Consider the following 15,373-nt stretch of genomic DNA (forward strand, 5'->3'; position numbering starts at 1 on the left):
TTTCTCAACTTTTCCTGTATTTTGCTGTCTACTGTGGTTCTTTTATTTCTTAATATAAAATACGTTGGTATCTAAGCCTGATAATTAATCTCTGAAGTTGAAGAAAAATGGGGTGACTGCCACCAGACTGTTAGTTTTGTGTAGCTGGGGGCCACCTGAAGTGTCATGTATGTAAACATCTTAACCAACAAGCATCTCACAAAGCTAGTCCTCACACCTCACTTACTACATTGCCATGATAGCAGGGCTATTTACAGCTGGAGGGTGCTCGGTAGTGTTCAGAGTGCCTTGTGGCTGTGCTCTGATTCAGCAGGTTAGAGGGAGTCTACAAGTCCATGTCTTGCTGTCCTGCAGCCTGTGTAGCTTGTTTTATTTCCAGGCTTGGTCCTTGCTTTCTTAATTGCCTGTTACTTTTAAATTTCCTTTTAACTTCTATCCCATCCTAGGTTGGAAGAAATATTGACAGATGGCTGTGGATGCTCAGTGCCAGCCGTATCATGACTCGTGCTGAGGGGGACTGCAACGTGGCCCAGAGCAAGCATGGCAGCATTGAGGCTGACTTCGAAGCCTGGAAAACCAAGTTCCTCAGTTGTCTCCAGGCCCTCTGCAGAGGGGAAAGGAAGCCCTGCAGTGGGAAGTGCAAGAAAGGGAAGTGCAAATCCCAGGGGAAGCAGAGCAAGGAGAGCTCAGATCATGAACACGGGGCATCAGACTATGAGAATGCTGAGGTAGAGACAAAATCCACAAGTCCTTATTTCTGGTTCAGTGCTTCAGTGCTTGTTGGAGTGTTGTCTGACTGTTCTCCTTCATCCCACAGCCCAGAGAGGTGCTGTGGGGAGCTTGATACTTCTTTGTTACGGAGTAGAGGGATGAGAGGCAAGCAGAATAAGTAATCCAAAAAGAAGGACCAAGGATTAGCGTTGGACTTAGACTGAACAGTCTCTATATGATATGGGAGGAGATGCGTGTTGTGACAGATGCTCGAAGGGAGCCAGTCTTTGCTTTGTCTCACAGCCAGATTGAAGCGTTTAGCTTGCTATGAGCAGGTAGCATGCTCCCAACTCGGTGAAGCTCAAGCACTTTGTATCCCAAGGATTTTCCAAAGGCATTGGGGTACTGTTATCTGAGCAAGTCCTGTACTTCCTTGACTTTATCTACCCATAATCACTTCTAGCATATGCTCAACAGTGCCGTATCTAGTTGGAGGCCTGTGGCTAGTGGTGTCCCCTAGGGTTCAGTACTGGGTCCAGTGCTGTTCAACTTATTCAATAATGACCTAGATGAAGGCACAGAGTGCACCCTCGGCCAGTTTGCTGCTGATACAAAGCTTGTTGGAGTGACTGATGCACCAGAGGCCTGCACAGCCATTTGGAGCAACCTGGACAGGCTGGAGAGGTGGGCAGAAAGGAATCTCCTGAGGGCAAAGTGCAGGGTCCTGCACTTATTGAATAATCCCAAGCACCAGTACAGGCTGGGGGCTGACCTGCTGGAGAGCAGCTCTGCAGAGAGAGACCTGGGGTTTGTGGTGGACAAGTTAACCATGAGCCAGCAGCATGCACTTCTGGGAGGTAGGACCCTAGCCTGCATCAAGAGGAGTGTGGACGGCAGGTCAAGAGAGGTGATCCTCCCCGTCTACTCAGCTCTGGTGAGGCCACATCTGGAGTATTATGTGCAGTTCTGGGCTCGCCAGTACAAGAGGGACATAGAACATCTAAAGCAGGTCCAGCGTAGAGCCATGAAGATGATTAAGGGACTGGAGCATCTGCCTTATGATGAAAGACTAAGTGAGCTAGGCCTGTTTGTCCTAGAGAAGAGGAGATAGAGACTGATAAGATCCCCTCTCAATAAAATACCTGAGGGGACAATGTAACGAGGATGGGACCAAACTCTTCTCAGTGGTAGCTAGTTATAGGACAAGGGGTAGTGGGTATAAATTGAACCACGGGAGGTTTCATTGCCATATGAGGAAGAACTTCTTTACGGTTCGGGTATGGTTCAGTACAGAGCACTGGAACAGGCTGCCCAGAGAGGTTGTGGAGTCTCCTTTAGAGATGGAAAACCTGCCTGGATGTGATCCTTTGTAATTTGTTCTAGGTGAGCCTGCTTGAGCAGAGGGGTTGGACTAGATGATCTCTGGAGGTCCCTCCCAACCTCAACCATTCTGTGATATTTGTTGATTGCAGGTTTTGAATAAATCCTTTATTGCTCTGCATGCAAGACCCAGAGCTGCTGTGGTACTTAATCCTTCCTGGATGCCATTTATTACGGGTTGGAAATGATTGCTATGGCCACGTAGAATTCCTTAGGAAAACAGGAGCTCTTCTGTCTGAGGTGGTTTGAGGATGCTGGCTGCTGCAGGAACAGGAGGAATGCATCTTCACAGAATCATTAGGAGCTTCAAAATCATCAAAAGAGCTTCAAGACCATCTGGTCCAACCATCACCCTGCCACCCCTGTCACCCACTAAACCACGTCCCTAAGCACCACATCCAACCTTTCCTTAAACACCCCCAGGGACAGTGACTCTACCACCTCTCTGAGCAACCTGTCCCAATGCCTGACTGCTCTTTCTGAGAATAAATGTCTCCTAATTTTTCTCCAAAGTACCTGTCCAAGCCATGGGCTGCCAGCTTCTCCAGAATAATGTGGGAGATCGTGTCAGGGGCTTTGCTGAAGTCTAGGTAGTCTATGTTCACAGCCTTTCCCTGGTTCACCAGGCAGGTTGCCTGGAAGGAGATGAGGTTGATCTTGTTGTTACATTGGTGCTGTTATGTTGTAACTTGGCTATATACAGAAAGGGAGACAATTTTTCTGTTCTATGAACAGTTTGATGTGGAAAGCAGTTCTCTCCCCTATTTGTTCAGGCCAGGGGTAACTGGAGGAGTTTAGGCTTCCAGACTGTCATAGCATACAGCAGGAATCAGACCTCTCTGTATGACTTCTTAAGTGATCGGGTGGGCAGATGACACAGGGAAAGAGAGCGCTATGGGTTTGGAGACAGGCTATCTGGACTGGGTTTTAGATGGTCTGTGTACATGTACTACTGAACTGTTAGAAGTAACTTTGGGGCTATTTTCAGGTTTTCTGTTTAACACAGCAGATATGCACCTATTTTTTTCTCTGGTCTCTTATGCAGGCAGAATTGGTTGAAACCACTAGTGAGGAAGAGGCTGATGCTGAGGAAGTTGGAGGCACAAATTCTGTCATTGATGTTGAAGATCTTGGCAATGTCATGAGCCACATGAAGAAAGCCAAGGTACCGCTACTGCAGCAAGTATAGAACTGCCAGCTCTTTATCATTGATTCAAATATTGTCTGCTGGGTTCAAGCCTGTAGAGTCTAGTTAGAGTAAAACATGAACTATTTGAGAACCTGTCCCAAACCCAGAACATGCTTGTAGGTATATTGGATTTAGGTATTGGCTACCTGGGTTTGGCTTGTTCATGAAGTGAATGCTGTGTGGTAACACATTGTCTTCAGTTGAGAGAAATTACATTCACTGTGAACATCAGAGATCTGGAAGTACGACTCTGCCATTGTGATTTACGGTCCAGTATCAAAACACAAATCCTGTTAAATCTGGCTGTGGATACATCAGCTGAAATGTAGGCATGCTATGTGCTGGCACGTCATGGGAGGGAGTGGAGCGGGGTGGTAGCAGTGCAGGTGCAGTGGTAACAGACTGCTCGAACAGCTTCTGCATCTTGCTGCCCTAAGGTCAGGTGATACCTGTCCCTATCTCAACAAACCTACATGTACTTCTGTCTGTAATTACACCTTTCTTGCATTGCACAGTGCTGTGGTATGGACTTCTCACAGCTTTCTTGAACCTTAGCAATTTCCTTAGCACTCTGAGGCGAGGGTATGCAGCTGGGCTGTAGCAAGGCAAGCCTTGGGTTAGAGGAAGCTGAATCCTTCGGAGGTAAGGAAACTGAGGGGAATACGGTGATCTCTGATCCTTACCGTTTGGAGTGGGAAGAAGATAATCTGTTGTTTATAGTGAAGTCTGACTCTAGGAGAGTAGCCCTGCTAATGGGGTTGGTCAGAATGTGTGAGAGCTTCCATCCCTGGCTTGACTGCTGTAGTTTCCAAGAGAAGGATGAACTGTTTGTTTTTCAGTTGTTGGTGGGGAAAAAGATCGATCTCTTTCATAGTAACTGTGCTGTGAGGTGGCCCTCTTTTTTCCTCTCCTGTCTGTGCTTGCCACTAGAGGTCACTGACAAGAAAGGAACTGCGGTTTCTGTAGCAGCATGCCATGTGAGATGGGTTGAGACCAGGGAAGGAAGGGGCCTGCCCGTGTGTGTGTAAGAGGGGCCTGCATGTGGTACCTGCAAGGTACTCAGCACAAGTGTGAAGGTCAGGTTCTTGTGCCTCAGACCTAAATAGCCTCTCTGTCTGAGAGGACAGCTTCTGTCTGAGCACAGGTGCTCATCTGGAGCTGCAAACTGTAGTCTTCTGATCTGCTGCCTTTTTCTTGGAGGAGGTAACAAACAGTTGTTCGTCCCTGACAGCTGAGTGCTGCCCTTTTGCTTCTGCAAATAATTAATCCTTAAAGTGCGAGTCACCTCTGTGTGGGACCATGGCAAGAATTGAAAATGCATTCTTGTGCACAAAGCGTCCTGGCTCCTTTTGGATGTGAGCTGTTGTCAGCTGATGAAACAAAGGTCAGCTTTTCTTTGGTGCTGACACCACTGCACTACTCTAGACTTGTCCTGGGATTTTGGATTTATTTTGAAACCTTAAAAGGTGTAGTTCTCATTACTGGCCCCCTTATTCCCATTTTGTGTGGCTGATCTGCCTAGCTGCTGCAATTTAGGTTGCTAGCTTCATGTTTCTGTAACCAGAGCAGGTAATGAAGAAAGGGCCTTCAGTGGTGACTTCAGTGTTAATCTTCGACCCTCTTGTGTAGGAGTGTCCTGCCATCACCCTGGAAAGAAAGGATATTGCTGTGTAAATATCTCATGAACTGATGGCTATCCATATCATTAGCTTGGAAAAAGAATGACTTTGGCTTGGTGGAGAATCTCCTGGGGAATGTGTGCATTGACTTGCCAACAGGTTTATGCAAACACTTGAATTGTAAAATGATCCCTTAGGTGCAGTTATTTACTGTAACGAAAATAAATGCTGAAGACTTGATATGAAAGAGCAGGATGATCTGCATTTATGAAAGTAATTCATCATGATTGGGCTCTCTTGCTCCAAGGCTAGAAGATACAGTTGTTTAAATGCAATGCATCTTAGTTTCTTAAGTCATGTTCTCACTTTAGTGGCTATGAATTTGTGCAATGAGGAATTTTTTTCAGGTAAGTTGTGTTGTCCCCTTCAGTCACTTTTTTTTTTTTTCCACAATGCTGGACTGTGTAAGATCAGTCTGACACTTTTGTTCTACATGTACACTGATGTAATCTGTTGTCTTGAAGTAATCCTTACAGATACAGGCAAGTGCTTTGGATTTCTCTGTCTGAACTACCTATGTACAAGCCAGTGAGTTTAAAGAAAATGTGGGTATTTCAGGGTTGCATCACAAACACGTCACATGCAGAGTGTCTTGGGTTTGAAATACGCTTGGCAGTTTCCAGCATGTGTTTTTTGGGATTTCAGTGTTGTGTATATTAACTCCGCTTATGGGTGATAGAGTAGAAGGTTCTGCCTTGTGCAATGCAGTTAGCTTCTTGAAGTGTTTTTTGATTGAGCTCTGATCTTTTGGAGGCATTTTGCCACTTATGACTAACTGCACATCTGTCTTATCTGCTAGTGATTCTCACAATTCATTGTTGGTTTGCTTTCTGTGGGATAGCAGAGTGAGGCTGTAGAGACAAGTATATCTAACGAATGTTTACTCAAATATCTGCAGGTGATAGTAATTTAATTTTGCATCCATCTCCTATTACTTGATGAGAATCTAGACTGGATTGCTTTACAGCTTGTTTTGTGTGTGCGTGCCTACAGCTGTCTTTTTTGTATGCTTCGGCTTACTTGTGTTTTACAAAGTGTAGCCTAAGGATCTGAGACAAGTACTGGATTTTTGCAATTACTTGGATCAGGCAGATGGATCCAGGAGTACAAGGTGAATGACTGAACCTATCTTCCTGCTACAGTTGTAGTTATTACACACTATTCCTTGGAAAAGAGAGATTTTTAAGGAGTTAGGAATGAAGGAATGTTGTTCAAGGTGATGATGTTCACCTTCTACACTTAATACGAGCCCAAAACTTGAAAGACTGGGGTATCAAAGGGACATCATTCAAATATATAAAATGATGATTGGTATAAAGGGAAATTCCACACTTTATTGAATCTTCTTCTGTCTCATGATGGCTATTTAATAGCTTCTGAAATCCAGCACTCTGAGTAATGCAATTTTTTGGACCTTGCTACCACAAGAAATGGATAATGCTTAGTAGGATTCTGAACAGAACTCTGACCTTTATATCAGTACAGATGGCATCTAAACTTCAATGAAGTGCTCAGGCATGAAAGTCCAGAAGTGTGTAATGCAGCCATGGTCCAAAGAGGGCTGGCAGATCAATCTATCACCACCAGCTCTCTGGTTGCTTCTCTTGGTGTCTGATTCAAGGCTGTGATGCTGGGCTGGGGGATGCATGGACAGCTAGGTTTAGTTCTGGATTTTCTCTGCATCTGTTTATTCTGGCTTGTTGTTTTTTAGGCTGACAGTCTGGGCCTGTTCTCCAAAGTGCTATTATGCAGCAGCAGAAGGCAATAGCTCTTCTTAATGGGTTTCGTAACTAGTAGACTTTAAGTTGTACAATTGCAGTACGCTTACCCATCCTCCAAAGTCATTGACACCCCCTTGAAATATATTTATCAGATAAAATTGAGAAATCTAATGGGTATGTTTGTGGCCTGCAAGACTGTAATTAATCACAGGGACACCATTTCTTAATGTAGATTATCTCCCACAGCTGGGAGATTGTGATAAACTAGAAAGACAAATCAATCTAGACTGGTTCCAAGGGAATGAAATGGCTTTATTAACCTTCATATTTAGAAACTGCAGGCATGAGTAATAATAATATCCTATTTTTTTTGGATGGGTTGGGAGGTAATCAAATGGGCATATTTTGTTGGCTCGGTTTAGAGATTAGTGTTCTGTTTTTTTCAAACAAAGTTTAATGAGGCTGATAGTCACGTTTGTGATGTAAATACAAAGGAAGAGGGTGTGAGAACAAGATAGGGTTGATTTTATAGGAAAGAAAGCATACCCAAGAAAGTCTGTTCAAGAAGTTTGTTTTATTGCTGTTTGCGACAGAACTGGTTTCCTGATTTATTTATTTTTTTTTTTAGTTCTTCCCCCTTCCCCCAGCTCTCCTCTCTAAAAAGTCATCCTAATGTTGCTGTTCACCACTGCTAGTATAGTGAATCAAGTTACTCAGTGGTTCTTAAGAGCATTTTGTAAGCCATGGCAGACCAGACTTTTCTGACCCTTGGTGAAGAAGCTTTTAGTGGAGTTGACTGGAGTTTTACATGAAGTGGGACAGTAAGTTTTAAGACTTAAGAATTAAATATGAGATTTACAGACAGTGTTGCGTGCAACTTTTATACAAGCATAAGCTTCTAGAGCATGCAAGAGTTGTTAGCTGTGCTTTAACTGAATTGAATGAGGCTCAGTACTTAATTGTCAGATTTAGAAATGGCTAAAAATGATGTGTGCCTTTAGAGCTCTCCAAGAAGTTTCTGTAACTTTTAATGGGTGACAGATTTGTAGAGGAAAAAATCACTCTTATCTTCAGCAGCTCAGTCTCTGGGCTAGATTTTGACCTCTGCTATTCTGGCTCAGAATTCAGAGTGATCCTGCATCTTGAAACAAGCTTTAAGAAACATCATTTCCCTGTTGAGGGATGACTACCAGCACTGAAATCTGAATTTGTCCAAGGGATGCTTTTCCCTGTCCTCTTCCTGTGTTCAAATCTTTCTTTATGCCTTGGCTGATGTGAAGAATTATAGCTTGTAAACAATGCAAGATTTTCAGGCTTTCAGTTTCCATGTAGAACCTGGGAGCGCCCAAAGAAATAGGTAGGAAAAAGGAAAAATACTTTAAAGGTTGCTTCTGACTGGGCAGTCTGTCTTTGACGTGCACTGTGATGCTGGCTTTTCCTGATAAGCCTTTGTAAAGGGCTTTGAGTTCAGAGAGTAAAGAGCCTGGTTTCTATGCTGGTTGGTAGATCCCATACCCCTCGCTGCTCTTTAGTTTGTTGTAAATTAGTCAATAGAATCACAAAATGGTTTGGGTTGGAGGGACCTTACAGACCATCCAATTCTAAGCCCCTGCCAAGGGCAGGGACAGCTCCCACTAGACCAGGTTGCCCAAAGCCCCATCCAGCCTGGCCTTGAGCACTTGCAGGGATGAGGCATCCACAGCTTCTCTGGGCAACCTGTGCCAGTGCCTCACCACCCTCTGAGTAAAGAATTTCTTCCTAATAACTAATCTAACTCCACCCCCTTTTAGTTTAAAGTAATTACTCCTTGCCCTATGACACCCCATGACAGAGTCCCTCCTCAGCCTTCCTGCAGTTCCCCTTAGGCACTGTAAGGCCGATGTGAGGTTTTCCCGGAGCCTTCCCTTCTCCGGGCTGAAAAACCCCAGCTCTCTCAGCCTGTCCTCAAAGGAGAGGTGCTCCAGCCCTTTGATAATTGGATAGTAATGCAAAGCTGTTAAATATCAAACTTCAGAAGTGTTTAAGTCCATCTGAGCATTAGATTTCATCTTTATTTGCAGCCTTTTCTGCTCCCCATCTGTTATTGGAGAAGATCAGGGTGTTCCCTGCAGCAGCCCAGCCCCTGTGCTTACCATTTCTTGCAGAAACTTTGTGCTGTGTTTCTTCAGGTGTTTTTTTCCTGTGGAGTTTTTAAGTTTCTTGCCAGGCAAATAACACAACTGAACAGAAGTCCACAAATCAATGCATGGAACAATTATCTGCTGATGGTAATTACTGGGAGAAGTGTGGAGGAAGTGGCCTGTTGCTGCTGTATCCAAGGAGTGACTAGCATAAGGATGGCAGCAGATGCTGTGCTTCAAGCCAAATAAATGTGTTTGGATAAGGTGTTAAGAGGTACTGTAAATGCATCCGTGTTCTGCTAGATGAACCCCGCAGATCGGTTGTTCAGCAGTGCAGCTGCCAGTAAGCCTGTCCACATGTAGGCTCCAATCAAACCTTATTTATTGCAACTTCCCAGGGGTTGGAACAGATTGTAAGTGGCTCTTGACTGCAGTAAGTATACAGCCTCCAGCTTGTTCAGTGCCCTGTTCCTCTGCATGGAGGACAGCACCCATTACAGACAGTGGGAGCTGTTTTGTCTTTCCTGTTGCAAGGTGAGCCCTGATTTTGTTTTCTTTGATATTTGAGCTGACAAAGCAGGCAAAGTTTGAGGGATGCTCTACAGGGCTCTTTGATGTCCATTTTCCCAATTGCTAATTGTCTAGTTTATATTCTCTTTATATTCTCTTTTGTATTCTCCCCCCCCCCCCCCGAACTGTATGGAAAAAGAAATGGAATGGAGAAGTCTTTTACAGAGCCATTTAAAAAAAGTGTGCAAAATATGGCAAGACCCTCAAAAAAAAAAGTGTGCTTACATGTTCTGTGTGTGAAAAAGCAAAATGGACTATAGCAGAAAGTCTTGCTGGCTTTAGGCTGAGCTGAGCACTTCAGGACACTTGTTAAATCTTGTTTCCTAGGTTTTAGTTTTGATTATAGTAGCACAGAAGAAAGGAATAATGTGAATATATGTCCCAGTTTTCAAATATAAGCTAGTTACTTTTGGGTGGAGACAGGCAGACTTTTAGTTTTTGATTCTTCTGTTTCCTTTGAAAAATCAGTCTTTATGGTGTGTCCAAGGAAGCTTCCCAAATCAAACAAATGTCGACAGAGTCATGAAGTAGCACATGAAATGCAGACAAGGTTTAACTGCACCTTGTAAAAACCTTCCTTACAGCAAAGCAGTGATATTATAGCTCAGTGAAGCAATCTCAAAAATCCTTTTGTAGCCCTGCATATATACTTTAGAGTTGTGGTCTGGGAATTTTTGTCCTTGACGATTCTCTCTGATGCTATACTACAAGAAAATGGACATTGGTGGGATTGCTCATGTTTCTGTGCTTCACGGAGGGTGTGCTGTGCCCCTTACTAGCTGATTCAGTTAGGTAGCAGCATAAGCCTTCTGTCATCACTTGTCTGCATGACTTTGGATTTTAAAATTAATCATCACTGCTTCTGTGTGTGTCCAAAAATCTCAGCATTGACTCTTCAAACAAAGAAAATGCAGGATTCCCTCAACAGGGTTTGAGCTGCAGTTCTGTTTGGATGGCATCCTTTCTTTGGATGGCAGCTAGTACCTGCTGCCTGAGGAAGATGCAAGGGGCCTTGGGTTATTCTTTAGCATAGCAAGGTAGGTGTGGATGGAAACTTCTTTCCAGAGCTTTACTGAAAAGTCATGAAGGTATCTATCACAGGAGAAAATACCTCCTCAGTTTTTGTTTTTATCTATCAGAACTTCTCAGGGGCTTTCTCCACTTTAGGGACAGGTCTTGAAAATACATACCATGGCTCTTGCTTTTGATCAAGCCGCCTCCTGTCTCAGCCCATGGCAAAGGAATGGATTGCCAAGTTCTCCATTTCTTAGCTGTCAGGCTTTTCTCTCTCGTCTGCTTTTTGCTTCGGTTCAGGCTCTTTGCTTAACTGGGCAGTGATGTATGGAGTGGGTATGTAACTTGTGATTATGTAGACACCAGTAGCTATTTTTAATAAGATTTTCATGCTGTTAGGGTGTTTGCTGGTTCAGTGATTACTCAATCCAAGTTTCTAATACTCATTTTTGTGCTCACTTGCAAATGCTTAGGGCCATTTTTAGTGATGACTGACAGCAGTTAGAGTATCCCACGTTGATGTAAGAGTGACAGGGCATTTAGTCCATGGACTGAGCAGTTCCATTTCTGTTTGCAACCACTGGGCTGTGTGACAGCCAGCTCTCTGTACCTGGAGCAGCAGGCTAGCAGTCTTCTCCATCTGTGTTCAGGAGCTTTTGTGCGAGCTTATGCTCTGTCCTGCTCTTGTGGGAAGCTTGGTCCCTCAGGATACCACTGCCTATAGTGCCAGAGATAGCTGGGCCTGAACCAGGGGAAGCTTGTCAGCTTTAACTATCCTATTGTCACTGGGGTATTGCTTCCAGAGCACTGCTTGGTGGAGGTTTCAACTCTTCATTCATGTAATTCATGAACTTCAATACCTCATTTAACCACTCCCCTGGGAAAGTTTTACTAATGCTTCTTGCTGCCAGGCAGTCTTTTCCTGATAACCTTGCCAACATTTTTCCCTTAGCTCCAGTTCTGTTTCTCACGTCTCCAGCCACTGATGTATTACTGTTTTCTTAGCGTTTGTGCCTTTCATTTGTTAGAAGATCCTAGAGTCTTTTGATGGATGAGGCTGTAAATTATGACAAGGCCAGGGTTCCCTCTCGTTTGCCCAGTGGGAGGCTAAGTAGGAAATAAGTTCAGTCAGAATTGGGATATATTTTGGGTGTTTTCCTTCCAGGGGCAAAAACTTCTCAGGGAACATATTTTTTTCAGCTCTGGGACATAAATAGAGCCATGAGGCTAAAAATGCTAATTTAAGTTAGTTTAAGGGCATACTTTTGTATGGAGTTTACACTGAACTTCCTTTTTTTTTTTTTTTTCCTCCTCCCCTGCCCACAGTAGTAGTCTGGAAAGCATTTGATGTTTTAAAATGGAAAATGCAGGCACCAAGCACCTTGATGTCCTGGAGACTGCAGCTCAAAGAGGAGAAGTGGCAGTAGCATGTCACGCTGGTCACGCTGACCAGATTTGAAAGTGGCCGTGGGTGAGTTTCCTAGGGAGATTTGTAGGAAATCCTTCGAAGCACTTGAACTGTGGCCTGTGAGAGGGGCAGCAGCACCTCTGCCTTGGCAGGGAATGCTGAGGTCCCTGTTTGTGTCTGTGCCAGATTTTTGCTGCTGCACACAAAGTACGTGCTGCTCGTGTCTGTGCTGCCTGTATCGCAAGAAACGGAAGGACTTTCGCCTTCACTTGCAGAGGAGTAGATCATTAGTCCCTACACGTGGGTCTTGATGCTCTTACTCAGACCTACTTGCATGACAGCAGGCTGAAGCTCCTGCAGGCTGCAGCAAGAGCTGTGCTGAACCCTGAGTTATCAAGGAACTGGGAGGAACTCACGGGGCTTTCTGTCTGTGGGCTCTCATCGGTGAATACAGACCAGGGGATTACTTCAGTTTTCTGGCAGGGAAGTATTTCAAGGGCACAAAAAGCTGGCTCTTGTCAGTGCTCGCTTGATTTGTTATGGAAAGACAGTAACTTGCTTTAGATTTACTATGGGACTTCCTGCTAAATTGCTAGAACTCAAGAAGTTTGCTCTGTGCAAAGTTAACTTTGTTGTCTGCACTCAAACCCTAAAAATAGATACGAAAGTTTTATTAAGCAAATCAGTGAAACTCATGGGGGTGTGAATTCAGTTTCCCCTAAGAAATATTTGAAGCCAATCACTTGCCAAACAGAACATCTCAGGTATTGCAGTTCAGAGGAAAAAAAACGATTATTTTGTTTACAGGCTTTCACATCGAGATGAAAGAGGAAAAAATATTAACATCCTCTCCGAGGGGGAAATGATTATTGAAATAAACACGTTTCTGCCTTGCCAGTAAAGCAATTTTATATATTTGTTCTTATGTTTAGGTACTTTTCTCAGCTACTGCAGTGATAGGCACAACAGGCAGGTAGAAATGCAAACTCTTTAATTCAGAAGGACTTTCCCTGTATCTGAAGGCTGGCTTGGGTAGGATGTCGTCTTTGTAGTTAAGTGAATCACTGCATTTTTTAATGTTATGATGTGCTACATAATGCGTATTGAGTTCCGGGGGGGTTTAACCTGGCATGAGATAGCAGAGTGGATGTGCCAGCATGTGTCTACTCACAAATCCTTCATGGTGTCTTGCTTTGGCAAGCTAATGAATCTGTGCTGAGATAGTGCCTTTCGTTTTTAAGTGGATGGTCGTGCCTAGTTGTCAGTTAAATGATGTGGGAGAAGCCCTTAGTTTGAGAATTAATAGTTAAATGATGAGGATTTTTATCTCCTCCCTTCCTTATGCATGAGGCTTTTCCAGTAATATTAATATTTTATTTCTGAACAGCCTTGATGCTAAATGATGCCAGACTTAGTGCTGGGCCCTGCACTTGTCTCACAACAGCCCCATGAGGTGATACAGGCCTGGGGAAGAGTGGCTGGAAAGCTGCCTGGTGGAAAAGGACCTTGGGGTGCTGCTCGAGAGCTGGCTGAACACAAGCCAGCCGTGTGGCCAAGGGGGCCAACAGCAGAAACAGCGTGGCCAGCAGGACTAGGAGGGAAGAGGTCTTCGTGATCGAAATCCACCAAGGGGATTGTCCCCTGTACGCAGCGCTGGTGGGGCTGCATCTTGAATATGGTGTTCAGTGTGGTGCCCTGCACTTGCCCTGCAAGAAGGATATTGAATTGCTCGAGCATGTGCAGAGAAGAACAACAAAGCTGGGTGAAGAGACTGGAAAACAAGATGTATGAGGAGCGACCGAGGGAACTGGGGTCACTGAGTCTGGAGAAGAGGCTGCGGGGAGACCTCATTACTCCCTGTAGCTGCCTGAAAGGAGGCTGCAGCAAGGAGGGTATTGCTCGCTTTTCTCAGGTGACAATTAATGCGATGCAAGGCAATGGCTTCAAATTGTACCAGGGGAGGTCTGGATTGGGTATCAGGAAGACCTTTGTCATGGCAAAGGTGGTTAAACATTGTGGAACAGGCTGCTCAGCTGGAGGAGTCCCCATCCCTGTAGGTATTTAAGAGATGCATGAAAGTGGCCCTAAGGGACATGGTTTAGTGATGGTACATGGTAGGTCAGGTTGATGGTTGGATTTTGTGTTCTTGAAGGTCTTTCTTTCTCCAACCCAGATGACTCTGCAGTTCCCTGACGATTAAGTTGAGGGATGGATGTGAGCTTTCAAACTCAACAGCATACAAGTACTTCATAGAGCCAACCTTTCAGGGGAGTGTGTAATGTGTTATAGAAACCAATGCAATCTTCCTATTTAAAAGAAAAAAGTAACCTACTGCTTTTCAGCAAACTGAAGGAAAGTGAAAGATGGAAGCTGCTTTCTCCTTCAGTATGGCCCAAGTTATGTTACTGGTCACTAGAAAACACCTTCCTGCACAGCCTCACTGAAACTGTAGACAAAGCTTTATTCAACATGGGGAGAGGTAGTAACTTCTGTCCCTAAATGTTTTACTTTCCTCTTTCGTTCTCAAGTATTATGAAACTTACTTTGTTCTGGAACCCCTGAGACTTTTTTTTTTTTTTTTTTTTTTTTTTTTTTTTTTTTGCTTCTGGGTTACCTTTAATTGCTTTCTGAAGTTTTGCTCAGGTACAAAAGATGTATGTTCAGGGACGGCTGGGTTACTTTGTGAAGAACACAGTTTGGCAAGCCAAGTGCACTGGTTTCATTAGTGATGTGAACAGTTGGTGGGTAAACTTGGAAGCATTTGCATGAACTTCTTGATGTCTTTGGCGCAAAAGACGCTTGGATGTGAAATAGCCTGTTTTGTAGAAACAGAATGTCCTCTGTTGGTTTTTGTTTGTTGTTTATCCGTAACTTCTCTAATATTTCAAAAAGCCATAAAGGACTGACAGATTATAAGTTGCATGAAATATCAAAGTAATTATTTACACTTTCATGCTTCTTTGTGCAGACATAAAGTAATAAATACCCATAAAGTCTCAGAAGTGACACTTATACAGCAGGGGATTCACAGTCTTTTACATGCTGGGATTTGTTTGTTTCTCTTCTTTTAACTTTATGCTAATACATGATATTCTTGTATTTGTTTTTAAGTAAACTCTGTGAGCTTAAGCATGTTTATAAAGCAGCATCTGTTGAAAGCCAAACTTGTGGGATGCAGCAGCTTCTGTCTGGAGTTGGAGGAAAATAGCCTTTTCTTGCGGGGTCTTTGGTGATCACTGAATTTTGGTGGTGCTCTTGGCTGTCCTTTTAGGTGACTCGTGGAGAGCATCTTCTAGTCTAAACTCTTGGGCTGTCCAAATCACTGTAGTGATGTGGCTTTCTTCCACTGTCTGTCCCAAATAACTGAGACAATAGCTGCTTTGTCACTCCAGGCAGCTGCGTTTCCAAACAGGATGGTTTGTTCCTTTGGGTCTGCATGCTGTGGAGAGGTGAGGTTACTTTGCAATCACAAAACCCGTGGGTTTAAAGCCTGGAGTCCCTCCTGCTTCCAGATGAGATTCAAGCACCTTGTTTCTTAAAGTGTCCTTGGAAATTTTCTTGCTGTGTTAGAACAAATGTAG

The 15,373-nt window shown here is 43.9% G+C and overlaps 1 protein-coding gene across 3 annotated transcripts in view; it reads left to right on the forward strand.

Annotated features, from left to right (window-relative positions):
• The window catches only part of TYW1B (tRNA-yW synthesizing protein 1 homolog B), a 107,212-nt gene that overhangs the window by 4,551 nt on the left and 87,288 nt on the right, over nt 1–15,373 (forward strand). The window contains exons 7-8 of one of the 3 annotated variants that reach the window (XM_082776612.1): nt 447–728; nt 3,137–3,256. In XM_082776612.1, the coding sequence (XP_082632738.1) occupies nt 447–728; nt 3,137–3,256 (402 nt within the window). Of the gene's footprint in view, nt 1–446; nt 729–1,018; nt 1,646–3,136; nt 3,257–15,373 lie in introns of those variants that run through there. The other 2 variants (XM_082776613.1, XM_082776614.1) reach the window with 2 other exon arrangements.

This window comes from Aythya marila (assembly GCF_965140915.1).
Source record: "Aythya marila genome assembly, chromosome: 20".
Classification (NCBI taxonomy): Eukaryota; Metazoa; Chordata; class Aves; order Anseriformes; family Anatidae; genus Aythya; species Aythya marila.